The 26,132-nt window shown below is 40.3% G+C and overlaps 1 protein-coding gene across 2 annotated transcripts; it reads left to right on the forward strand.

The window, feature by feature from the left end:
• Positions 1 to 721: 721 nt before the first annotated feature.
• DNAJC8 (DnaJ heat shock protein family (Hsp40) member C8) lies at positions 722 to 25,889 on the forward strand. Of its 2 annotated transcripts, none has more exons than XM_025447474.2 (9): positions 722 to 874; positions 3,199 to 3,300; positions 13,001 to 13,057; positions 17,567 to 17,633; positions 18,158 to 18,252; positions 19,776 to 19,847; positions 22,693 to 22,784; positions 23,737 to 23,812; positions 25,063 to 25,889. In XM_025447474.2, the coding sequence occupies exons 1-9, from the start codon at positions 797 to 799 to the stop codon at positions 25,183 to 25,185; spliced, it is 762 nt and encodes a 253-aa protein (XP_025303259.1). In that variant the 5' UTR covers positions 722 to 796; the 3' UTR covers positions 25,186 to 25,889. The 2 variants fall into 2 exon arrangements, with proteins under 2 accessions (XP_025303259.1, XP_025303260.1); XM_025447475.3 differs by lacking the exon at positions 722 to 874 and adding an exon at positions 1,425 to 1,517.
• Positions 25,890 to 26,132: the final 243 nt, after the last annotated feature.

A 26,132-nucleotide genomic window follows, 5' to 3' on the forward strand; every position in this document is an offset into this window, starting at 1 on the left:
ATTTTTAAAATTTAATTTTATTTATTTATTCATGAGAGACATAGATTGAGAGGCAGAGACATAGGCAGAAGGAGAAGCAGGCTTCCCTGGTGAGCCCGATATGGGACTTGATCCCAGGATCCCAGGATTGTGACCTGAGCCAAAGGCAGATGCTCAACCACCAAGCCACCCACGTGTCCCCGAATGTTTATCAACTGATGAATGAAAACAAAGTGTGGTATATTTATATAGCAGAATAACATCCAGCCATAAAAAGCAATGAAATGACGACACACGCTACACCTTGGATGAAACTTGAAAACATTGTGCACAGTGAAAGAAGGCAGACACAAAAGGTCACATACTGTGATTGCAATTATTTGAGATGTTCAGAATAGGTAAGTCCATAGAGGCAGACCACAGATTGGTTGTTGTCAGGGGTTGAGTAGAAGGGGGAATGGGGAGGAAATGCTCAATAGGTGCCAGGTATCCTTTTGAGGCGATGAAACTGTTTTGGAACTAGATAGTGACGTGCTCCTTAGGCAACACATATACTAAAATCGGAACTAGATAGAGGTTGGTAGTTGCACAACACTGTAAGTGTACTCAGAAACACCGAATTATTAATTTCAATGATATATTTTGTGGATCCCACGTCAATTTAGAAATGAGTGTTTGTTTAGGTTAGAGGTCTCTGGCTGGGCTGCGAACCCTTTAAGAGTCACAAGGAAAGGGGCGGGGCTAGAGAGGCGGGCCTGTAAGAATCACAGGAGGCTGCGCCTGCGCAGGAGAGTCACGTGGTTGTTGGGCCGGGGAAATGGCGGCTCCAGGAGAGAGCGGGGCTTCGGCTGGCGGAGGGAGCACCGAGGAAGCATTTATGACCTTTTACAGTGAGGTGAACACCGAGTGGGGTGTAATGGCACCAGGGCAACCCCGCCCGGTCCTACTTTCCCAGCGGGCAAAGGCAGTGGTCTTCCTGGCCTGGACCGTTGGGCGGCTCCTCCGGTCCGGCCTTCGGGAAGGCGGGGGATGGGGGGGGGGGCGAGCTGGGGGTGTGTTTGCGTCTTTGCCTGATAGCTGCTAGGGGATCCCTTGGGCTTGGAAAAAGGGGCCAGGGTCCCACGTCTGCGGGTAGACGACGAGTGTGGCCAACGAAGTGCCTGGGCGCGTGCAGAGGTCTCCGAAGTCCGCGGAGTCGGAGGCTGGCAGGGGCCGGCAGAGGCTGACCTTCTTGGGGGCGACTTAACTAATCGTGGACCTCATTTTTATTCTAAACGGAAGCACTGTCCACTTTTAGTTCTCTGTCATGAGTTGTAGTAGTGGTTGTTTCTGACATTTGTGGACGCCAGGCACTATGCATCGTGCCAGGTAGCATTATCTGTTTTACAGATGACAAGCCTGAGGTTTAGGGAGGTGAAATAATTTGTTCTGGATCCTAAAGCAGATCACAGCTTGGTATCATGTTAGGACTGGAGTCACTTTGGTCTGAGCCTCGCTTACTGTCGTGTTTCCAGCGCCTAGAACATGGTGATTCCTTGGTAAATATTTGTTGAATAAATGAATGAATAAATGAAAGAAAAGCATGCCGTTTGGAATCAGAGGACCTTGGATTGGATTTTTGCAACGCAGTTTATTGGACCGTGATTGCATTTTTTCAAGGCATTGATTTTACAGATCTTCGGTGTCCACTTATGTAAAGTGAGAGTTAATATTAAAATGAGTTTAAAAAAAATAAGAAATAAAAAAGAGTTTTATGAGCGTTAAAGGAATTAATGTATAAGAAAGGGTCTTTCAAAGAGTTAAAGCTGAAGATGGACTTCTGTTGCAATTAATACTGAAAATTGTTTCGCTTACTATATCTTAGTTAAAAGAAAAAAGAAAACAAAAAAGAAAAGCAATCTTGGTTTGTTTGAATCTAATGAGAGAAAGTACCTAAAGGAGCACCCTTCATTTACCATTCAACCAATGTTTTTTGAGTACCTGACATGTACTAATGTACTGTTTAGTTGCTAGAGGTATGGTAGTGAACAACAGAGACAAATCCTGTCTTCATAGAGCTTGCATTCTATAGAGAAGGATAAGCAATAAACAAACATATACAATATTGTATCAGGTAGTGATAGGTGCCATGAGGAAAATAAATTCGGGAAAGAAGGTAGAGTAGAGGGGGTGGGGAGTGGCATGTTGTTTTAAAGAAAGCAAAAAGGAAGGATACTGAGAAGGAAGGGCCTTTTAGATTACTGAAATTATTCCTAAACTCTTTTTGTTCATAGGAATAAAGATGGTATATAACATACCAGTGATTCATTTCAACTAGTATTATAACTCTGACAGTGGCACCAAGAATGTTTTCCTGGCACTACCTGATGTCTGTTCTTCTTAGCATTGTCTTTGGGTCAGGGGTTTTTCTTTCCTTCTTTTCTTTTCTTTTTTTTTCTTTTCTTTTCTTTTCTTTTCTTTTCTTTTCTTTTCTTTTCTTTTTTTTTAATTTTTATGTATGTATATGGGGGGAAGGGCAGAGAGAGAGAGAAAAAGAAAGAATTCCAAGCTGACTCTGCACAGAGTACAGAGCCAGACACAGGGCTTTTCCCCACGACCCTGAGATCACTACCTGAGTGGAAATGAGCTCGGCATCCAACCAACTGAGCCCCTGGGCCAGGGATTTTTCTAACTCTTATTCAGGTTAGGTAGGCAGAGTTACTTGCCCTTCCCATATACTTTTTTAAATGCTATTTTATTTTTTTAAATGCTGTTTTAGTATATATTTCAGTGTAATTGTATTTTTAAATAAAAAGCTGTAAATTAAGTATGAACAGCACAAGTACATCTTCCATCATTATAGTGGAAGCTCTTTGAAGGTGGTGGCTGTGACATATTTATGTTTGAATCTTCTTGATTCCTCAGACTGTTGGAATTAAAATTCTAGTTACAAGTTGGGTAGTTGAGAACAAGACAGTTAACCTCTCTAAATCTCAGTTTTCTTAACTGTAAAATGGGGTAATAGTAAAAACTGTATAGGATGGTTGAGAGGGATAAATATGTGTCAAGTTTTTATATTATTAGAACTCAGTGGATGATAGCTGTTGGAATTATTCCTCAAAACATTTAAAAAATTGTCTTCCACATGTAGACAAATGTTTGCTGAACATGTCAGTAGCTTAATATTCAGAGTTTATTATTGAACTTTACTAATGAAGTTTTTATCTCCCTTCATTTTAGGTGAAACAGATAGAGAAGAGAGATTCCGTTCTAACATCCAAAAATCAGATTGAAAGATTGACCCGTCCTGGTTCTTCCTACTTCAATTTGAACCCATTTGAGGTGAGCTGTCTGATGTTGCTGTGGCCTTGTGATGGGGAGCTTTGCATAGCTGGAGGCAGGCTTACATCAGAACACACACCTAATTTGTCTGATAGTTGGAACTGAGATTTGGTGATTTTATTTATTTATTTATTTATTTATTTATTTATTTATTTATTTATTTATTTTTAAGATTCTATTTATTCATGAGAGACAGAGAGGCAGAGACACAGGCAGAGGGACAAGTAGGCTCCCTGTGGGGAACCCAATACAAAGACTATTCCAGGACCCCTGGACCATGACCTGAGGCGAAGGCAGTTGCTCAGTCACTGAGCTCCCCAGGCATCTCAAGATTTGGTGGTTTTATTGTGAGCAGAGTTTCAGAGGCAGTATGTTAAGGAAATTGAGGTCTTGCCTTGTCAAATATTCTCCATCTTTTACCAACCCAAATATATAGGACTTTATTGTCAGATGTAAAGGGATAGTTAGCCTTGATATATTTAGAATCTTTGATTTAGTTTGCTTGTTACAACTTTTCTGAACCCAAGAACCAAAAAATGATCACAAGGTTGTAAACAATCAAATATATTTTTTGGATTTCCTTAATTTTATAATTTTAAACTTTTCCTAATTATAAAAGTAAACTATTTCTTATAAAAATTTGAAATAGGGGATCCCTGGGTGGCTCAGTGGTTTGGCGCCTGTCTTTGGCCCAGGGCGCGATCCTGGAGTCCTGGAATCGAGTCCCACGTCAGGCTCCCGGCATGGAGCCTGCTTCTCCCTCTGCCTGTGTCTCTGCCTCTCTCTCCCTCGCTATGTCTATCATAAATAAATAAATAATCAATCTTTAAAAAAAAATAAAGATTTGAAATATAAAGAAAGCAAGAGGATGCTTGGGTGGCTCAGTGGTTGAGCGCCTGCCTTCGGCCCAGGGTGTGATCCTAGAGTTGCATGATCCTGGAGTCCCAGGATCGAGTCCCCAATCGGGCTCCCTGCATGAATCCTGCTTCTCTCTCTCTCTGCCTGTGTCTCTACTTCTCTTTCTGTGTCTCTCATGAATAAATACAATCTTTATAAAAAAGGAAAGAAAGAAGCAAGAATAATCATATATAATCCCATCTAAGAGAAGTAGCCACTCTTAATTGTTTATACTTTAACTATTTTGAATGTTTTATTTTAGGGGCACCTGCATGGCTCAGTTGATTGGGCATTTGACTTGATATCAGTAGTTCAAGTCCCATATTGGGCTCCATGCTGGGTGTAGAGTGTATTTAAAAAAGAAAAGATTTATTTTGTAAAATTTTTATTTAATTATTTGAGAGAGAGAGAGAAGAAGAAGAAGCAGAGGGAGCAGCAGGCAGAGGGAGAGAGAGAAGCAGACTTCCTGTTGAGTGGGGAGCCCAAATGGGGCTCGATCCCAGGACCTTGGGATCATGACCTGATCTGAAGATAGCAGCTCAACTGACTGAGCCACTCAGGTGCCCCAAAAGTTTTATTTTAAAACAAGGAGGATAATGCACTTTGTGCTATTCTCAATGCTGTATTGTTATGTAAAGTATTTGTATATGTTTCTTAAAGTCTCTATAATTACTGTTTAAACAATTCTTTTATTATAGGATATTTAAACTGGTTTCTAATTATTCACAGTTATAAATAATATTGACATGAATATTGTTACATTTTATAAAAACATTTATTGAGTATTATAAACCTTTTTGTTCCCAGTTTATTTGGTAAAATATACATAAAATTAACCATTTTAACCATTTTTAAGTGTAGAGTTCAGTGGCATTAAGTACATTCAGTGTTGTACAACCATCACAACTATCATTTCCAGAACTTTTTCATCATTCCAAACAGAAACTCCAAACCCATTAAACAATAACTCCCCATTCCTCCTACCCCCACTTACCCAGAGGTAATTTCTATTCTACTTTCTATCTATGAATTTGCCTGTTCTAAGTGCCTCGTATAGATAGAATCACATAATATTTGTTCTTTTGTGTTTGGCTTATTTCATTTAGCATAATGTCTTCAAGGTTCATCCATTGCTTCTGTTTTTTGAAGAGTACTTTTTAAAGAATTTTTACATTTTAAAGCATTCTCAGATTTGCAGAAAGGTTTCAAGTATACTATGAAGACTTTCTTAGACAGTGATAACTAAGTTGTCAATATGATGCCTCTTTGCCCAGCAGTACTTCAGTGTATTTTTCCTACAAATGACACTCTCCTACTGAAGCACAGTATGACAATAAAAAAATCAGGAAATAAACATTGATGCATTGTTACCATGTAGTTCTCAGACCCCATTCAAATTTGGCAGTTGTCTCAATAATGTCCTGTATAGCAGAAGGATTCAGCCCAGAATCAACTGTTATATTTAGTTGTCATGTCCCTTTAGTCTTCATTCTGGAACAGTTTCATAGGATTCCCTTAACACTGGTGACTTTATCATTTCTGCAGATTACAGGCCAGTTATTTTGTAGCATATCTCTCAATTTGAGTTTGTTTGATGTTTCTTCAGCTGGAGTCAGCTGCCCCAACACCAGCTTTATGCAACCTTGGCAGGAATATCACAGAAGCGATACTTGTGTTGTTATTTTGCACCTTATAAAGTATATGATATTTCCATTGTCACAGGTTTATTGTTTATTCCATTACTAATGATGTTAATCTGATCACTTCAGGAGGCGCTTGCTGTGTTTGTTCATGAAGTTACTTTTTTTCCCTCTTTGTAATAAGTATTTTATGGGGAGATGTTTGAGACTGTATAAATATCCTCTCCTTATCAAAGTTTCAATTTATTCATTTATTGGTCAGTATAGATTTGGGCTTCCTATTTTATTCAGTGTGTTATATTTTGACATTATTTTATTGCTCAAGTTGTCCCAAATTTGGCCAGCACGTTACTTTTCTTTTTTTTTTTATTTTATTTTATTTTTTTTATGATAGTCACACACACAGAGAGAGAGAGAGAGAGAGAGAGAGAGGCAGAGAGACAGAGGCAGAGGGAGGAGCAGGCTCCATGCACCAGGAGCCCGATGTGGGATTCGATCCCGGGTCTCCAGGATCGCGCCCTGGGCCAAAGACAGGCGCTAAACCACTGCACCACCCAGGGATCCCTGGCAGGTTACTTTTCAAGCCAGATCTGTCTTTTGGTAATTTCTTCATCATTCTTTGATTACTAGGCACTCTTGTACTTTTCCTGACAGCCTAAAATTAATCATTTCAGTGAGGAGGTCTGGTTCCTTTTAGTGATGAATGGTATTTAGAAATCAAGATTTGGGTGCTAGGTGTACTTATTGCTGTTGGAATTGTCACCACCCCTAGGCCCTATTAGTAGAAAGGGCTAAGGAGTGGGGTGAGTGTGCGTGTGTGTGCGTATGGGTGTGTGCATGTGTACGTACGTACATGTACTTACATCCAATTTCAATCCAACATTATAGGATTTATTCTCATTTTTTTTCTTTCCATGTTTGTGGTTCCCTTTCATAGTGAGAAATCAGGCTCCCACTACCTTAAATATATATATGTGTATATATATATTTATTTAATTGATCCTCTTGTTTGCATCTGATCTCCCAACTGCCATTCCTTCCCTCTTGTGAATGCCCTCCTCAGCCAGTTTATTCTGACCCCAACACTAGGCTGCTTCAGTGTGCAAAACCCTTTTCACCATACCTGAGCTCAAAGTTACCTTGCCAGGTTACCCGTCCATGTGAGTGTGTTCCTCACCCAGCTCAGACTCTGTGCTTGCTCTGTACCCTCTGTGGGCTCTCTTTATCCCCTTTGGGCTTCATCCCTCCCCATCAAGCAGACACCTTCCTACTCTGCTCTGGCTTTGACATTCTACATCAGGCTGCCTTCTTCTGAGAACACCTTCCTCATCTTACTTGGGCTCTGACTCCACCCTCCAGGGCATCCCTGTGCATGGAGGCCCTCTTCACTTCCATACAAGTGCTTTCTACATCCTGCTTGGGTTCTGACACCTCTTGTTGGGCTGCCTTCTTATACTGGATGCCCTCCTACATGGGGATCCATCTTACCAAGCACAGATTTCCCATGCTAGGCCATCCCATTGTAGAGGTGCTCTTGCTTGGGCTCCTATACTCCATGTCAGACCACCTTCCCTTGTGGACACTTTGCTTACCCTGCTCAGCCTCAGATACCCTATGTTGGGCTCTACTACCATGTGGATGCCTTGCTTATCCCTCTTGGGCTCTGAAACCCTATACTTGGCTACCCTCCCGTGTTCACAGTCTCACCTTGCTTAAGTTTTAACATCCTGTGCCAGACTACCTGTCCACTGAGATGCCCTACTCAAACCCCTTTGTACTTCCATGTCAGGCTGCCCTTCTGTGGGGATGCTCTTCTCACCGATTTATACTCCACCAATGTGTGACTGGCCACTACTCCCAGTGTGTTCACCATTGTCTTCATCTCAAACGGACTCTGACACTACTCTGGGCCATTTTGACGCCCCACCCAATGTAGATGTCTACGTTGCCTAGCTCCATTTAATGTGTTTGGATTGTATTGCTCAGAAAGGGAAAGGGAAGATGAGAAGCTTAAAGAATACTTTTAAGGGTGCCTGGCTGGTCCAGTTGGTAGAACATGCAACTCTTGATCTCAGAGTCATGAGTTCAAGCCTCATATTAGGTGTAGAGTTTACTTAAAAAATAAACAAAATCTTAAAAAAAAGGACTTTTGATTTGACTTTTGGAAGGGCATGGAGAAGATAATTTGAGAAGTGATAAAGAATTTGATGGTATATCCTTTTTATTTAACTGTACTCTTAAACTGTACATAGTACCGTCAAAAGGAGATGTGATCATTTAGCTTACCCATTTATTAAGGTAATTTGTGTTTCCTGCGGAGATCTGATGGACAAGAAATGACAGATTGTTGGAACTAATATAAAGGCTAGGATTTTTTATATTTTTTTTAATTTTAAAGATTTTATTTATTCATGAGAGACAGAGAGAGAGGGAGGCAGAGACACAGGCAGAGGGAGAAGCAGGCTCCATCAGGGAGCCCGACGTGGAACTTGATCCCAGGACTCCAGGACCACGCCCCAGGCTGCAGGCAGGCCCTAAACCACTGAGCCACCCAGGGATCCCCAAAGGCTAGGATTTTAATGCCTTTTTTTTTTAAAAAAATTATTTATTCATGAGAGAGAGAAAGAGAGGCAGAGTCTCAGGCGGAGGGAGAAGCAGGCTCCATGCAGGGAGCCCGATGTGGGACTCAATCTTGGGTCTCCGGGATCATGCTCTGGGCCGAAGGCAGGCGCCAAACTGCTGAGCCATCCAGGGATCCCTAATGCCTTTTTTAAAAAGATTTTATTTGAGAGTGGGAGAGAGTATAAGCAGGGGGAGGGGCATAGGGAGAAGGAGAAGCAGACTCCCCATTGAGCAAGGAGGCCCATGTGGGACTTGATCCCAGGACCCTGAGACTAGGACTGAGCCAAAGGCAGATGCTCAACCACTGAGCCACCCAGGCGTCCTGCTAATAACTACTATTGACTGGAAGCTTCACTGATAATATAAACCATTGATAAACGCATATTTTGTATGTTACGTGTATTAAATACTGTGTTCTTATAATAAAGTAAGCTAGAGAAAATATTAAAATCATAAGAGAAAATACATTTATAGTTGTGTACTATATATATATATATATATTTTAAAAATCCGTACATAAGTTGACCCACACAATTCAAATCTGTATTGTTCAAGGGTTGACTGTGTATGTATGTGTATTTGAATATCTATTTCTATATCCATCTATCTATATCTTTACACAACAAAATGTTAAGGTCAACACACTTGGGAAGATGGGAGATTGTATTCAAATGGGCAGGACTCCATGACTATCCTTTAGAACATTTTCTTTTCTATTTTCTACAAATGTCCTGGCCTCTTTATAGGGTGAATGTCAAAAAGTCAAGTTGCTTTTTTATTCTAAGTCAGAATTAGATGTTCTGGAGATATAAGTAATGAGTGACTTTTGTTTCTTATGCAACAAGTAACTGTTGAGCCATCTAAATGAAGCTGATTTTTCTACAGAGGTAAGCAGCCTGGTCGTCTTCTAGTAAAGGGAGTAATGCAGTGATAGCTGTCATCTCAGCTGTCAAGTCAACTAAAGTGTGAGTGGTCTTCCTTGACACCGCCTCACTGAGCAGCAGGTAGAAATGGGAGGAAATAAATTGGGAATCTGAGGGATCTTCTCACAGGAATCCTTATCGAGGGTGCATTTTCTTTTCTCTTCCTGCCATCTCTGTGCCTCCCTATTTGGACATATATCTAACCTTCAGCCATTATGCAAGAAGCATCATTCTTAGGCATTCTATAGTAATTCTTAATTTGGGGGCCCTTCCCCACTTCCTTCCCTAAGCTTAGATGAACCCATGTCCCTGTTCCTTCCTGTCCTATTTATGTTCCTTATTTTGATTTAACTTTAAGATGCCAGCAGGGAGCACCACTGACTTTATTTTCTGTTTATCTTAAGTACCTTGGAAAGAAGGGTAGTTATCTCATGTAACTCTGGGACTTGTTACATTATTAACAGGTTGTAGAGTTCAGATGTGTGCCTAAGACTGGATTCCTTTTTTCTTTTTTTTTTTTTTTTTTTTTTTTTTTTTTTAGAGTGGATTCCTTTTTTCAAGCAGAAGATCCCAAAGGAGGCTTTTAGAGTTTGAGTTCAGAAACTTGTATAAATGTCAAATGTTTTTGTTAATGTGAAATGACTAATTAACTCTTTGAGGTCTAAGACTGTGGATTTTTCATTACAATATCTCCAAAGCCTGAGACAGTAGGAATTCAGAAAAACCTTCAAAGAATCTGAATGTTCTGTGTGCTTCCTAAGAGCCATATTGATAATATGGCATTTATCATGCTATTGGAATTACTACTTGTCTGTTCCTCCCCTGATGGAGCTTAAATTTCATGAGAATAGTAGTGAGCAGAGTATCTAGCAATCCTAGGTGTTCCAAACATTTGTACTGAGTGGGAAACTGGCTTTACAGTGGTTTGGGCCACAGGGATAGGCCCACTATTTTAAAATTGTATTTCATGGCCATATATGGTACCTCCAACTCTTAGAGATAGAAAAGGAGTTGGATTAGCTTTGAAGGCACTCAGTGAATATTTGTTGCCAGTGATCACATGTGCACATGTGATATAACTCTTGGAAAATAACTTTTGATTGGTGTGTATGTGTTTGTGTGTATATACATGCCTTCTTCATTTTTGCCGAATCATCTGAAAGTAAGCTGTAGACATTGTGATGCTTTATGCCTGAATAATTTACTATGCATCTCCTCAGAATAAGAAGAAATTTCCACATAAGGTATGAGGGGACACAAAGAATCTTGAAAATTCTTTGCTCTAAAGTTCTTTTCCCTCACCCTGAATGTCTCCTCAGCATTGGAGACTGGGTATGCGCCTGTCATAACCTTCCAAAGTATGCCGAATGCAGTGGTGATTCAGCTTCATTGGTTTCCAATAACTTTATAACGGTAGATAGGCTGTTGGAATGTTTTGAAAGCTTACAATAAATCTTGACATTACTTGTTGCCATGTTTTAAAAAAATACCGCAAGCATCCGGTGGATTACTTTGCAGTTTTAATTTCTAGTATATATTTTCCTTTCAAGGTTTTTTTTTATTTTTTATTTTTTATTTTTGCCACTGTTCCTCACCCCCTGCCCATTACTGACTGATCCTTATTTCTACTAACTTTGAACACACATTTTTCTAACCTCCATTGTTTCTTGCCAGTGCTTCTCAGGCTTTAACAGATTCAAACCATTTGGGGATCTTGTCATGTGTTGATTCTGATTCAGTTGCACTGAATGGGGCCTTCTCTTAATTTCTAACTCTCCTCACCCTATGCCCTTTCAGGACCTTCCTCTGGCTTTGAATACTAAGTAAATAAATACTAGGTGCTATGTTGAATCCATGTGATGATTTCACACTGTGAAATCATCTGCTTTATTGTATATAACATTCCCTTCCCCCAAAAGCACTTATTATATGGTAATTAAAAAAAATATGTTTTCCCTGTTTATCTTTGCATTTCTAGCACATAGCATTGTGTTCAGCAGGTAGTAGCTACTGTGTAAATGTTTAATGAAAGTATGTATTTGTGGTGATGTGGTCAGGATGCTTGATGAGTACTGTCAACACCAGCTTACCTAGGCTTGGAGAAAAATGATTAGATTTATTTTTTAAGAATGCCAAGTCCCACATCAGGCTCCATGCAAGGAGCTTGCTTCTCCCTCTCCCTGTGTCTCTGCCTTTCTCTCTGTCTCTCTCATGAATGAATGATGAATCTTTAAAAAAAAAAAAAAAAAAAAGAGAATAACGTTGCTCAGAAGATACAGAGGATCTTTCCATTGGCTGTACCTCAGTTCTCATGAATTGTAATCAGACTTCTCTTCCTTTTTTTTTTTTTTTAAAGATTTTATTTATTTATTTGAGAGAGTGAGCACAAGCAGGGGGGAGGAGCAGAGGGAGAGGGAGAAGCAGACTCCTTGCTCAGCAGAGAGCCTGATGCTGGGGCTCAATCCCAGGACCCTGAGATCATGACTTGAGCCAAAGCCAGATGCTTAACTGACTGAGCCACCCAGGTGTCCAGGAATCGGACTTTTCTAGAGTAGGCCCAGCCATTAGTCACAGATCCTCACAGGTAATTCTGATGTTCTCTCTGGGCTGAGAATCATTTGCCCACATGAATCACAGATATAACATGGAGTCCAGTGGACCTTTCTGGATTGAAAATCAGGGGGCCAGCCTGATTTTTTTCCCAATTGCATGCTTCTGCTTTCTCTTACTTGTAAAGATAAGTAGAGGTGGGTAGAGAGGGTCCTTTTCTTTCTTTCTTTCTTTCTTTCTTTCTTTCTTTCTTTTTTAAGATTTTATCTACTTATTCATGAGAGACACAGAGAGAAAGGCAGAGACATGGGCAGAGGGAGAAGCAGGCTTCCTGTGGGGAGCCCGATGTGGGACTCGATCCCAGGACAGTGGGATTATCACCTGAGCCAAAGGCAGACGCTCAACCACTGAGCCACCCAGGTGCCCCAGGAGGGTCCTTTTCTTAATGAATGAAGGCAAAATTCAGCATGGTCTGGAACATGCGTCTGGGTATATGATAAATTCTTCTGATAGAGTAAAGGTAGCTACTGTATTAATTGAGAACCCTAAAATGGGATAACTATTATTCTGGTAACTGATTTGTTCATCTATATTTCTTTTTTCTTTTTAAAAATATATTTTTTTTAATTTTTTGTTTTTAAAGATTTTATTTATTCATGAGAGACACAGAGAGAGGCAGAGATATAGGCAGAGGGAGAAGCAGGCTCCCTGCAGGGAGCCCGATGTGGGACTCGATCCTGGGAACTCCAGGATCACACCCTGAGCCAAAGGCAGACACCCAACCGCTGAGCCATCCAGGTGTCCCAAAAATATTTTATTTTTTAAAAGTAATTCTGCACCCAACATGGGGCTGAAACTTAGAACCCCAAGATCAAGAGTTGTACACTCTACTGACTGAGCCAGCCAAGGACCCCTCATTTACATTTGAGCATTTTTAAGAACTGTGTGCCAGGCATTGTTCTAGAATGCTGAGTGAGATGCTGATTGTAATATGTGTAATTATGGGATACCTGTTAAATTCATAAATTCTCTTAATCTCCTTTACAGTTCTGATTTTGATTCTTCTAGGTTCTTCAGATAGATCCTGAAGTGACAGATGAAGAAATAAAAAAGAGGTTTCGACAGGTACAGTACTATTTTCCTATAGTAGTTGGAGTCTGAACCTTTTGGAAATATAGTAAGCACATGATTGTCTAAGGACTTGCTATTATGATTTTTGGCCCAAAATTTAACTTTTTTTTTTTTTAAGATTTATTTAGCAAGAGAGAAAGCACACGTGTGCATGAACTTGTGGAGGGAGGAGCAGAGGGAGAGAGGGAGGGAGAGTCTCAAGTGGACTTCCCACTGAGCGAGAAGTCCAAACCAGGGCTCCATCTCAAGACTCTAAGATCATACCTGAGCCATTATCAAGAGTTGGATGCTCAACCATCTGAGCCACCTAGATGCCCCTTAACTTTTCTTTATTTAAATTTAAGGCTATGTAACTCTTAAAAAAAAAAAAAAAAACTAACAGTGACAAAATTCGTAAGTAATTTAATGACTATGGCTTGCCTCTGACATTCACACAGCCTCCCCACAGCAGTAGTTATTGGTAGGCCATGAAGTTTAATGACCACTGCATTCAGCAGACTTTGGAAGATTATGGCAGGAGTATACCCACTCTCAAATCTAGGCACACAGTTGGAAGTTAGAAGAATAGAACAAATTTAACCTATGAATAGAATGAAGTTTATATCCAAATAGAATCTTTCCAGCCCCTTAATTAAGTAGGAAGAGTACAAGATAGAATAGTAGAGCTTACATGGAGTCATGCTTATTAAATTTCCTGCCTTCTCCCCAGGAGAATGTGTTAAATGATTTGTAACAATTATTAAGATTTTATTTATTTATTTTTAGAGAGAGAGTGAGCAGGGAGAGGAGCAGAGGGGGTGGGAGGTGGGGGCAGGAAAGAATCTCAAACAGACTCCTTTCTGAGTGCAGAGCCTGAGGCACGGCTTGATTTCACAACCCTGAGATCCTGACCTGAGCCGAAACTGAGTTGTACGCTTAACTGGCTGAGCCACCCAGGTGCCCCTCATAACAGTATTATAGTTTTAAGACCTCCTCCCTCAATAATTTTATGTTTTGCAAACAACCCAATAGATACCTGGTTCATATAAAGAGTGCTTTCTTCTCAGTCTCATGTTTTGTAACTTGAGCTTCGAAATGTTTATAGTAGCCTTTTAAAAAAAACTTCCAACTTTGATAGTTGAGTGACCCTCTTTCCTTCTAGGAGTTGAATAATCACACTCCCTGCAATCTCTCTTTACTAATTGGATTTTCTGTATATTTTATGTTTTTTTTTTTTTTAACTTTTCCCAACTTTTTTTTTTTTTTTAAGTTTTAATTTTCTATTTGAGAGAGAGAGTGAGCACAAGCAGGGGGAGGGGCAGAGGAAGAGGGAGAAGCAGGCTCCACCCTGAGCAGAGATGTGGGGCTTGATCCCAGGACCCTGGGATCATGACCTGAAGCCACCCAGGTGCCCTTCCACAACTTTTTTATATCTCTTATATACTTCATATTTTAATAGGACCTGACCAGTGCTGGATATGATTCTCAGCTCCTGCATGACATACTTGGTAATATCCACTATTATGTCTGCTTCTTTGATTCCTTGGTTGCCCCCATGGTGCTGACTCACAATCATCTGATCTACTGTTAAGCCAAGATGTTTATCTTTGCCTACTCAGGCATTTGTCATTATATAACCTTATAACTTTTTTTTTTTACCTTATAACTTTTTATAGAGTTACTCTGTACTTATATTCAGCATTTTTTCCCTAAAATTTCAAATTTCCTAATATAAGGCATTAGCAGTCTTTACCAATTTAATAACTAAGCATTCAAATCCGTAGCTATACAAAGAGCTCAGTAAGTTCTTTAGTCATTAATATGATTTAATAGTTAAGAGTCTGAGCCCTGGCAGCTCCTGGGTGGCTCAGTTGGTTAAGCATCTGACTCTTGATTTCAGCTCAGGTCATGATCTCAGGGTTGTGAGATCCAGTCCCACATCAGTGTCTGTGCTCAGTGGAGAGTCTGCTTCTCTCTCTCTCTCTGATCCTCTCCCTGTCTCTCTCTCCCTCCCCTCTGTGCCTCCCCCTGCTTGTGCATGTTTCTCTCTCTCTCTCAAATAAATAAATTTTAAAGAAAAAAAAAAAAAAAGGAATGTGGGTCCTAGAGCTATATGACCTGAGTTCCAGTCTTGGCCATACATCTTATAAGCAATTTGAACAAGTTACTTTCAACCTTTCTGTGTATTTGTAAAATGCACATAATAATGGTGTCTACTCAATGGGGTGATTATGAGGATTTAGAGGTAATACACAATAGAATAGTATATCTTTTTCTTGGTATATAGTATCTCCTTTTTATATGTTAACTATTGTTAATGTGTGTTAGACATTATTCTATATTTCTTACTTGCATTGGTTCATTCTTAACAACCTAGTGAGTTAGAGGTACCTAGTATTGTCCCATTTACAGAGGAGGAAACTGGTGCAGAGATAGGTTAAGTGAATTGCTTAACGTCTCACAGCCAGTAGGTGATTAAAGTTGAAATTAGAACCCAGGATTTTGGCTCCAGTAATGCTGGATTAGCATTGGATTCCTACTTGCTGTCATTTCTCTGACCCAGTCACACTGTTCCAACTAGTTGACTTTGGTCTGTCAATGATAGTAGGTCAGTGGTTCTAATCCTGGCTGTCTAAAAGAATTCACCTATGGAGATTATTGCTTTTTTTTTTTAACTTTTTTATTATAATAAATTTAAATTACATTTTAAAAAGAAAGACTAGAGCAGTGAACACCAATATACTCACCATCTGTATGCATCGGTTTCCTTCATTAACTCTGTTTTTGGCTGACTTGTTGTAAATTACAGACATATGATACTTTACCCCAAATGCTTCATCATGTATCTCCCCAAGAAGAAAAAGGATATTTTCTTGCATAACTACTTGTCACACTTAACAGAATTAACATTAATTCCTTACTGTCACCTGATATTCAATCCAGTAGAAGTCTAAAAAGTATAGGTGCCAGAGACTGATCAGAGGGTCTGAAAGTAGAAAGTAGACCTGTATTTTTAAGCTTTACAGGGTTGGGGGCGCCTGGGTGGCTCAGTCAGTTGGGCATCTGACTCTTGATTTCTGCTTGGGTCATGATCTCAGGATCATGGGATTGGGCCCTGTATTGGACTCCATGCTTAGCAGGGAGTCTGCTTCTCCCTCTCCCTCTGCTCCTCCCCCTGCTTGTGCTGCGCTCTTTCTCTCTGTCTCTCTCAAATAAATAAATAAATAAAATCTTTAAAAAAAATAAAAAGCTTTACAGGGTTGGAACATAGCCAGAACTAAGAACCACTACTTTGTTTTCTTAAATTTTAATTTAATTTAATTTTATTTATTTTTATTTTTTTTAAAATTTTTTTTTTTTATTTATTTATGATAGTTACAGAGAGAGAGAGAGAGGCAGAGACACAGGCAGAGGGAGAAGCAGGCTCCATGCACCGGGAGCCCGATGTGGGATTTGATCCCGGGTCTCCAGGATTGCGCCCTGGGCCAAAGGCAGGCGCCAAACTGCTGCGCCACCCAGGGATCCCTTAATTTTATTTTAATTTTAGTTTTTATTTTAACTCTAGTTAATATACAGTGTATATTAGTTTCAGGTGTATAATACAGTGATTCAGCACTTCCTTTTTTTTTTAAATTTTTTAAAAATTATTTATTTATGATAGTCACACACAGAGAGAGAGGGGCAGAGACATAGGCAGAGGGAGAAGCAGGCTCCATGTACCCGGAGCCCGATGTGGGATTCGATCCCGGGTCTCCAGGATCGCCCTGGGCCAAAGGCAGGCGCTAAACCGCTGCGCCACCCAGGGATCCCTGATTCAGCACTTCCATACATCACTCGGTGCTCACTAGTGTACTTCTTAGTCCCCATCACCTATTTAATCCATCCCTCCAGACTCCCTCTTGAGAACCACTACTTTATTTATCTATCTATCTATCTATTTATTTATTTATTTATTTATTTATTTAGATTTTATTTATTTATTCGAGAAACAGACAGAGAGGCAGAGGGAGAAGCAGGCTCCATGCAGGAAGCCCGACGTGGGACTCGATCCAGGGTCTCCAGGATCATGCCCTGGGCTGAAGGTGGCGCTAAACCACTGAGCCACCCGGGCTGCCCAGAACTACTACTTTAAATTAAAAGTTCTTTTAGAAAAGATGATGTCTCATATCTGCTTTTTAGCCTCTTTTTAGTGTTCAGTATAAGGAACATAATAGGAACTGGGTACTTTTCAATCTCTCTTCTGTATCCTTACAGCATCCTCATAAATGCTAGGCTTATATTTGTTCTCAACTTTGTGATTAAAACCCTACATGTTTCCCAGCTGTGCATTTACAAATCTTTTGGTGCTTGAATTTTAAGGACCAGTATATCTGCGCAGTTTATGATATTTATTAACTTGTTAAAAATGCTTCCGGCTTACAGTCTTTTTTGCCTTAGAGCTTTTGGTTGTAAAGAGGCACAGTGTAGGCGAAGAGTTACTAAATATTATTCTTATTGACAAACCTAACTTTCTTCTTATTTTAGTTATCCATATTGGTACACCCCGACAAAAATCAAGATGATGCTGACAGAGCACAAAAGGCTTTTGAAGGTATTTGTAAATTTACCTGCTCCTGAGTAATATTTTATCAATGCTAGGGACTAACTGTTCCTTGTTCTGGATCAAAAAAGGAATGTTACAGATTTGTCTTCTGGTGATGAAGAAGCTGTGGTTTTCAGTAGAACAGTTGTCATTCCAAAGCAGAATGTTGCTGTTTAAGACATAGATCTTAACTTTGCTTTGTTAAAACTCTTATGTACCAAGAAAGACTGTTACTGCATAGGATCATTTTTCTTCTTTGAAACAAACAAAAAAAATTATTGGAAGTATTTTATCACTGAATTAAATCTGGATGTGGTGTATTTGGTCTTGAGGGTATATTTAATTCTTTCCAAGGCTCTCAAGGAAAGTCATTGCTTATAGTTGTATGTTTTTAAATTAGTTTAACAACAATAAATAATTTAACAAAGTAGGGGATGCTTTTAGATGGCACAAGTCCATTTACACTGCCTGAGTATAGTTCAGACTTTCAGAGGGTGTTTGCAGAAACAGTTAATTTCAATGTTTTGCATTAGCTGTGGACAAAGCTTACAAGTTGCTACTGGATCAGGAACAAAAGAAGAGGGCCCTGGATGTAATTCAGGCAGGAAAAGAATACGTGGAACACACTGTAAGTATTTATAGTGCTGCTGTGTTTACAGGAAGTATTAGCAAGCCTTGGGCACCTTGCAGGAGGGTAAATGTTAACATAGCAATACCTACTGGTGTAACTTGTGACCTCTTATCTGGTCTCCATAAGTTTGCTGTGGTGCTCATGCATAGTGTGTGCCCTAGAGCTCAGGAGGTGGAGTGCTTAGGATGCTCCTCCATCTTTCCTTACCAGCCTCTTGCTGTGGAGAGAGGTCTTTTCTTCTCATCACGTGTTATCACATTACCCAGTTCTGAGAGTGGAAGAGTGGAGCAGCCAGGATGATCCTTGACCCTTTATTTTGATTCTTGTCTCTGTGAAGGGGTTGGAACATGGGCTTGAGAAAGATTGGCAAGGGGACGTGAGTAAATTTTTTTTAAATAGGAGGAGGTGCGTATCTGTATTAACAGGGTTGGGAACGAGTCAAATAAATTCAGTTATAGCTGGATTTATTTTTTTGCATTACCTAAATTTCCTGAGTGGTGGGAAGTGTTCAGATGGCTTGCCTGAGGTAAGAAAGGTCTTTGTTTTAATTTTTAACTTGCTGGGGTAAGAATCATGAGGCCATTTGTAAGAGCTGTTTCAATTGGGAGTGAATATGGGTGTGACCTTTTCTTTGAAGAGCTTTGGAATATCTCATAGCTGTATAACCAATAATAATAATGAGTCCAATTTAGATGAAGAAAAGGAGTAAAAAGAGGAGATGGATGGCCATAACTATGTCTTGCTGTTCATGTGTTGGAAGTGATATGTGTAGGCCAAATTTTGGTAAAAATCATAAAAGGACCTGACAAATTCTTAAATTCTTGTGGTACTTCTCTTATGTATTTTGCCTATAAAGGAGCCATCCTCAGGCTTTCTGGCCACAAGGTGGCAGTAGGGCTGCTCTGAGCTTGGAAGGCACTGACTGCTGGAGCAGTAGTGGATGGTTATTTAATAGAATAATCACATTCTTGTGTGAATGCATATATTTAAATTTTTTTTAGATCTCAGTGGTGGCCAAAGGAATAAAAAACGTCAGTTAATATGATGTGAAAATTATTGGTTTAGGGGGTGTCACAGTGAAAATGATCAATACAGTTGTTGAAATATCAGAAAGCAATTATACTTAATGCCACAAATTTGGTAGCTTCTTCTAAAACTTGACAGATATATTTTCTTTGCCATAAACATGTAACTACAGCCCTCAAAAGAGAGATGGGTAATTTATTCACCGTATTCAAGGCTCTTTGGCTCTGGCCTGGGATCTGATGAGCTGGGGACAAGTTCCCTGCTGGTCCCTATGCATTCTTCTGGTGGATTGGATTTTAGATGAGGTTAGAGGAAGGACCCCTGGTTGCTTGTTCTCCTTTGATTACATTGCTGTTGTGGAGGGGAGGGGAAGAAGCTCATTTTTTTCCATGTAAACCTTTTGTTATACCTATACCTGCAGAAAAGTGCACATGTCATATGTGTGCAACTTAATGGATGTTCTCAATTTTTTGATGAAAAAAAATTCTTTTTAGGTGAAAGAGAGAAAAAAGCAATTAAAGAAGGAAGGAAAACCTACAAATGTGGAGGAGGATGACCCTGAGCTGGTGAGTGAGATATGGGAAAAGCCACACTATTTCATGTGCTTGAGCATACTGATTGGTGGGTTAAAGAGAAGGAAGCCTAAAGAAGGACACATACGTGTTAGAAACATTTTGTTTTAGTATATGTGCTGCTGAAGCAGGCACTAGAAACATTTTGTTTTAACTTAAAATATTTGAATATATGTCCATGCACCTTTTTTTAAGCTTTACTCTTTTTTTGTCATAGGGCCACAGCCTTTTCTTTGAATGTTGTGTGTCTGCTGATTGGAGTTTGCAGTTGATTTCATTTTAGAAAACACACACACAAAGCATTATTCATAATTTCTCCTTGTAATGTTCTTTGAAGTACATTGAAACTTAGGTATTTATGAAACAAACCAAGATCAAAATGCTAGCTATATATGATTCATTGGTTGTTTTTTGTTTTGTTTTGTTTTTGGATAAAGAGGAACAACAGCTTTATTGCTCTCCTGGGCAAAGGAGGCTGCAGCAAGCAAAGGCCTTAAAAGTGCAAGCCCACCGGGATGATTCGCTTTTCAGATGTCTCACCTGTACCTAATTCAACAGCAGTATTTTTAGGGACTTAACGTTTATTGAATCTTTCTAGAGCACTCGCCTTAGTTTTAAAAAGAAACTACGGGCAGCCCGGGTGGCTCAGTGGTTTAGTGCCTCCTTCAGCCCAGGGTGTGATCCTGGAGACCCAGGATCCAGTCCCATGTCAGGCTCCCTGCTTCTCCTTCTGCCTGTGTCTCTCTCTCTCTGTGTCTCTCATGAATAAATAAAATCTTTAAAAAAAGAAACTATAAGCATTTATTTGTGTAACTACATTCATCAATTTCTGTGGTATTTACATCTCACAGTATGGTAGTAATTGCAACTGGCATGGGCAACTTTGAGAGGAACCATAGGTGACGCTAAGCAGCTAGTAGATGGCACTCCACTTGCTACGAGTGCTCACTGTGCTCTAGGTCGTAATTTCTGACAAACGGAGAACATTGCATCATCTTTTGGATTCTTTAGTGTGAATTGGCTGAGAGAGAGATTCCACTTAGGTATTTGTGTCTGATTGCCTTACTAGCCTGAAAAAATAAAATCCTATTAATCTTGCCTCAATTTAGATCAATAAGTAACTTATCATGTCTTTACCTTGTTTTTAAAGATATACACAAGACAGGCTATCTTGCTAGGGAAACTTGCCTGCAACTTCTTACTTCAGTGATTTTGCTGGGAGTGATTGGCCTCGTCTTCTGTGTAGTGACACTACTTGGTGAATTGTGAGGTCACCTTTTGCATTAGCCACCTGTTTTGGATTTACTCTGTCCGGTATTTCAGTTTTTTCTCCACAGTCTTATTTTTTCTTCCCGTCTCTTTAATGACCCTTTTAGGTCTTTTCTGAAGATCCTATTAAATACTCCGTGGTCCTCCTGAGTTTCTGAAAACCCTAACTTTTTTAAGTTGTTCCCCCCACCCCCCATTATAAAGGAACACATGCTAATGATAGAAAATTTGGAAAAAGCAGAAGAATATAAAAAATTCAAAATCATCAGTAATTGTCCAGCCAAGAGAGTTTGGAGCCTTTAAAGATATTGAAACAATTCATTATAGACTCCTTCACTCCTTTGATGTTTGTCCTTGTTAGGGACTGGCGTTTGTGAGTATGGCTTTTATTGAGCAATGCTGGGCATTAAACCGCATTAAAAAGAAGTGACAAATTTTGGGGCTCTTTAACTTCCCTTTCTTTTTGTACATTACTCTTGGCTCTCGTGTCTCTGCTTTGGGATTTAAGCTCTGTGAAATCTGCATGATGGGTTATTTTCTATTTTTCTTTGCATATTTAAAATACTTTATATTTTGGGGAAAAAAAGCTTTAAAGATAGAGTTCTGTTTTCTGTCTTATGTTGTGTTATTTTTTTCCATTTGAGTATTAGTTGGAATATAAGTTGAACTGCATACAACTGAGACCCAAAATTATGGTGGTTTGAACAAGACAGTGATTTGTTTTCTGTCCTGTATAATATAGTCTTTGGGAAGATGGCCGCTGGTATGGCAGCGCTGGACCATGTGTCATCCAAGGACTCATTCTCCTCTCTGTGGCTCTGCCAACAAGGATGTCGCCCCCATCCTCACAGTCCAGGATGTGTCATCACCTCACCCATGTGCCAAACAGCAGAATAGAGGAAGGGGACGAGGGATAAGCGTACTCCCTCTAAGAACATTCCAAGAAATTGCTGCATCACTTCTCCTTATATCCCATTGGCTAAAACCTAAGTTACATGGCCACACCTAGCTACAAAGAAGCCTAGGAAATACAGGCTTCTACATTGGGTGACCAGGTACCTAAAGATAAGGGATTTTACATGGAAGGAGAACAGATAATGGGGTGGTGTGGGGGTCACACAACTAATAACTCTAATAGCTATGCCATATTTGGTAGACTCCTGAGACTCGTCTGCCTGGTAGCAACTTCTAGTACCTAGCTGGGTGCCTCGCACAGAGTAATTTTAAAATGTTTGTGAAAAGAAAGCATTAAAGTTATTTTTTCGAAGCTCTTGGGAGGAAAGGGTCCTCCAACATGGTTGTGATAAGTAGGTAGTAGTTTTTTCTCTTTGGTGTTTTTTTATCAGAGCAAGTTTCCTGTGTATCCTCTGCATGGTGAAAGTGGAAAGGTCTGTTAGGTGGTTATGTTATTTATCTCCCAGGAGAGAGCATCATTAAATAGTTCTCTCTGAAATCTTTCTTCCTTGCTGGTTCTAATCTGCTTTGTCTTGGGCTCTATCTAAGAGTGCTTGATTCAAGTTGCTGGTAAAATACTGACTTTTATATTCTTCTGTTCTTAATTTTCTTGTAGTTCAAACAAGCAGTATATAAACAGACCATGAAACTTTTTGCTGAGCTGGAAATTAAAAGGAAAGAGAGAGAAGCCAAAGAGATGCACGAAAGGTATGCATCAGAATATTTGTTTAATTCATCTAACTACCTAGATTAATTAAAATTAGTCTTTGGGGATTTTCCTAATGAAGGATTTTTCTGATCAAGGAATTATGTAGTACATCATTTAAGAGACTATCTAAAATAGTTCCTGAAACAGCCCAACTTTCAAATCTCTAGGATAAGAAATTCTCTGACTTTTGGGAAGTTGAATGGGCCTATCCTTAGGGAATTTTTAATGAAGAGTGCTGTGTGTTTTCTTCTTGATTTCCTGGAGTTAAATAGGCAGAGTTTTGAGGCCAGAACATTTTGTGGGACTAGTGGCTACAGCTTTGTTGAGTATGTAGTATTTATCGTATAGTGAAATCACTTAAAAATATTGTCCGAAAGTATGATTTCCCTTGCTTTTCAGAGATGATTTGGCATTCTGTTAATATATATATATATTGTATTATTGATTAATGTTTAGCAGTAACCATGTTTTGCTAGTTGAGGTTGTGTGAAATGTCCTTGTTTTGGGATTGGGTTTTGTCTAGAGATGCTTTTTTTTTTTTTCCTAGAGATCCTCTTGAGTAAGAACCTCTACTATTGTAATGGTCATTCTACCAAAGTAGGGTGGTCTGGGTTCTCGAGATGGCGTTGTCTCAGACTGAACCCAGAACCTAGAGCCTGAGCCCATAACCTATGGTTATTGTTGGCTCGGCCTTGCCCCCCTTATATGTCTTGTCTATGTAATAGGGGTATTTATACCCTGCCCTGTAGCCCTGCCCATGGTATCATCTGCGTGGTTTAGAGTGAGACATTCATGAAACGGCTTTGAGCCTTCTGCAGACAGCCATTTTTATAGAACCCTAGGGAATGGATTTACTTTATATACTTGCTTCTGTGAGGAGATAGCTTACCTTGTATGGTTAAGACAGTCACTAGGTATCATATAAATACTCTGGCCTGGTTTTCTTCCTAGGAAGCGACAAAGGGAAGAAGAAATTGAAGCTCAAGAAAAAGCCAAACGAGAAAGGGAGTGGCAGAAAAACTTCGAGGTAAGTTTCCACAGTGGCCAGGGATTCTCATTCCAGAGTAAGAAAACTTCCCAGCATGGAAACTTGGCTCCTGGGGCATTGCCAGGACTAACTGGGGCAGATGATCGGGGAAAGGGGCTGTATGGGGAAGAGCAGGAGCTTTGGAGAATGAGTCCTGGCTCAGCTGCCTGTAGGAACTCTAGCCTTGGCAAGGGCAGGAAGGGTCCCTGGATGGTTTTTTAGAGATTTATAGAAGGCACACCTGCCAAGTGGGCTCAAGAAAAATGCTTTGCACATTTAGATTGGAGGGTAGTTGTGGAGTAGTACCCTACTTAAGAGGTCTATTAGCAGAAACCGAGGTTCTTGTGACCCTGATAGTCAGACTTTTGAACTTGATTCCTCTTTAACACCCTGGTTATATTCTTGAGGTGCTCAGCTAGTTTCCTTAATTAAACCACATTTGGTGTCTTGTCTTCTGTAATGTCTAGGTCTCTGGCTAGGGATTGGTAAACCAGAGTTGATAACTTTGTTTCTGTTCCCCTACGTGTGTGCAGAGAGAGAAAATGAGTAGGCCTCTTGATAAGCAGGGAGAGACCCTAGCAACCCTCTCAGGGTAACTTGCTCAGCATCATGCTGGCTTTGAGCCTCATCCAAGTTTTGTGAGGCAGGAGGAGGGTGCGGTGGGAAGAGCTGCTGTACTGCTGGCTAGCCAAATGACTTTGAGAAAGTGATCTGACCTCTGAGCCTTGGTGTTGTCATTTGTGAAATGGTGGTGGCACTACACGCTGCAGGCAGCTTGCTTTTTTTTTCTTTTGTAAAGATTTTATTTATTTATTCATAAGAGACACAGGGATCCAGAGACATAGGCAGAAGGAGAGAGAGGCTCCCAGTGGGGAGCCTATGCAGGGTGGTCCCAGAACTCTGGGATCACGACCTGAGCCAAAGGCAGACACTCAACTGAGCCACCCAGGTGCCCTGCAGGCAGCTTTTTTTGTGAGGATTAGTATTAGCATATGCTAAGTATCTAGCCCTGAGGTCCCCAGCAAAGGTTGCAATGATTTTGTCCTCTTCCCAACCTGTAGCTGATCTGCCTTCTGGAGGTGGGATGCCACTTTTTTGTGGGCCCAGGGAAGTGGGAGGAAGCTCTGCTCTGTTCTACTCTTGGATTATTCCAGAGGGCTGCGCTGGGCTGGGCTGCAGGGATGGCAGAGCAGGTTCAGGCCCTCCTTCTCCTTAACTAGTTTCCTCACCCAAACCTCTTTTGTGCTTAGGAAAGTCGAGATGGCCGTGTGGACAGCTGGCGAAACTTCCAAGCAAATACAAAGGGGAAGAAAGAGAAGAAAAATCGGACCTTCCTGAGACCACCCAAAGTAAAAATGGAGCAGCGTGAGTGACCACCTGGGGTCACAGCCACAGAACCTTTTCCCAACTGTCTCCCCTCCTGCTTTGAAGGACTCATTCTTTCCTCCCATTTCCACCCCAACATAGAGTAGTAGTTGCTTTTTAGTCCATTTTGTTTTCAATACAATTTAATATCGATCAGAGTAATTCTTTTGTACATTGAAATGAGGGGCTCAGTTTAAAACGAAACCTTCCCCACCCCCTACTCTTAGACCAACCAGGATTGGAAGGTGCCACCACTGGTGTTGCCTTCTCTTCCCACAGCCTGTAACTTAATGTTTTGTACTTCACTGAATTGTGATGGTTAGAAACTTCGTGTATAGTTTGTGGAAATCATCCAATTAAACATATTGCTTAAAATGGTGTTGCCGTGACTTCAGAGACAAGCCTGGGCCACCTTAGGAATCCTCTCTGCTTCAGTTGCTTGCTTCTGGGTGTGGCATCCTTTGAAGCCCCAGATCAGATGGGGAAGGCATTGGACACACAGAGCAGTCACTCGATGCCCTGACCTCCTGCAGTGTTTGGCATGCGCTCTCCCTTCTGACTGACCATTCCGTGTGGCATGAGGCTCCAAGCCACCCAAACCTGTTCACTTTCCAAAGAGCTAGCCATCTTCCATCCACTATCATTGTGTCCTAGCCTGTCTGCATTCGTTAGTGGTCATATTCTGTACCTGTAATAAATTTTTATACCCTAACCATTGATGTACTCTTCCTTAGGTATTACTCCAAGGGTGGGTCCCTTGGCCCAACTCTGAAACGCTTTAGAGTTGGACAGAGCGGCTCCTCACCGGCTCCCTAGCACTTTATTGCTGTAACTTAGTTTCTTCATCTACAAAATGGGAATATAGATCAGTGTGGCAGCTTTTAGAGAGGATTAGCCATGGCATATATAAAGTGGCTGTCACAGCGCTCAGAGGCTGTTGCTAGTACACTGTTAG

This window comes from Canis lupus, chromosome 2, assembly GCF_003254725.2.
Source record: "Canis lupus dingo isolate Sandy chromosome 2, ASM325472v2, whole genome shotgun sequence".
NCBI lineage: Eukaryota > Metazoa > Chordata > Mammalia > Carnivora > Canidae > Canis > Canis lupus.

What these genes read in the sequence shown, in the direction of transcription:
- DNAJC8 (XM_025447474.2), top strand. Translation starts at nt 797, where the DNA reads ATGGCGGCTCCAGGAGAGAGCGGGGCTTCGGCTGGCGGAGGGAGCACC. An exon ending in TAAAAAAGAGGTTTCGACAG is followed by an intron (nt 13,058 to 17,566) that starts GTACAGTACTAT and finishes TTCTTATTTTAG; the next exon opens with TTATCCATATTGGTACACCC. An exon ending in AGGAGGATGACCCTGAGCTG is followed by an intron (nt 19,848 to 22,692) that starts GTGAGTGAGATA and finishes ATTTTCTTGTAG; the next exon opens with TTCAAACAAGCAGTATATAA.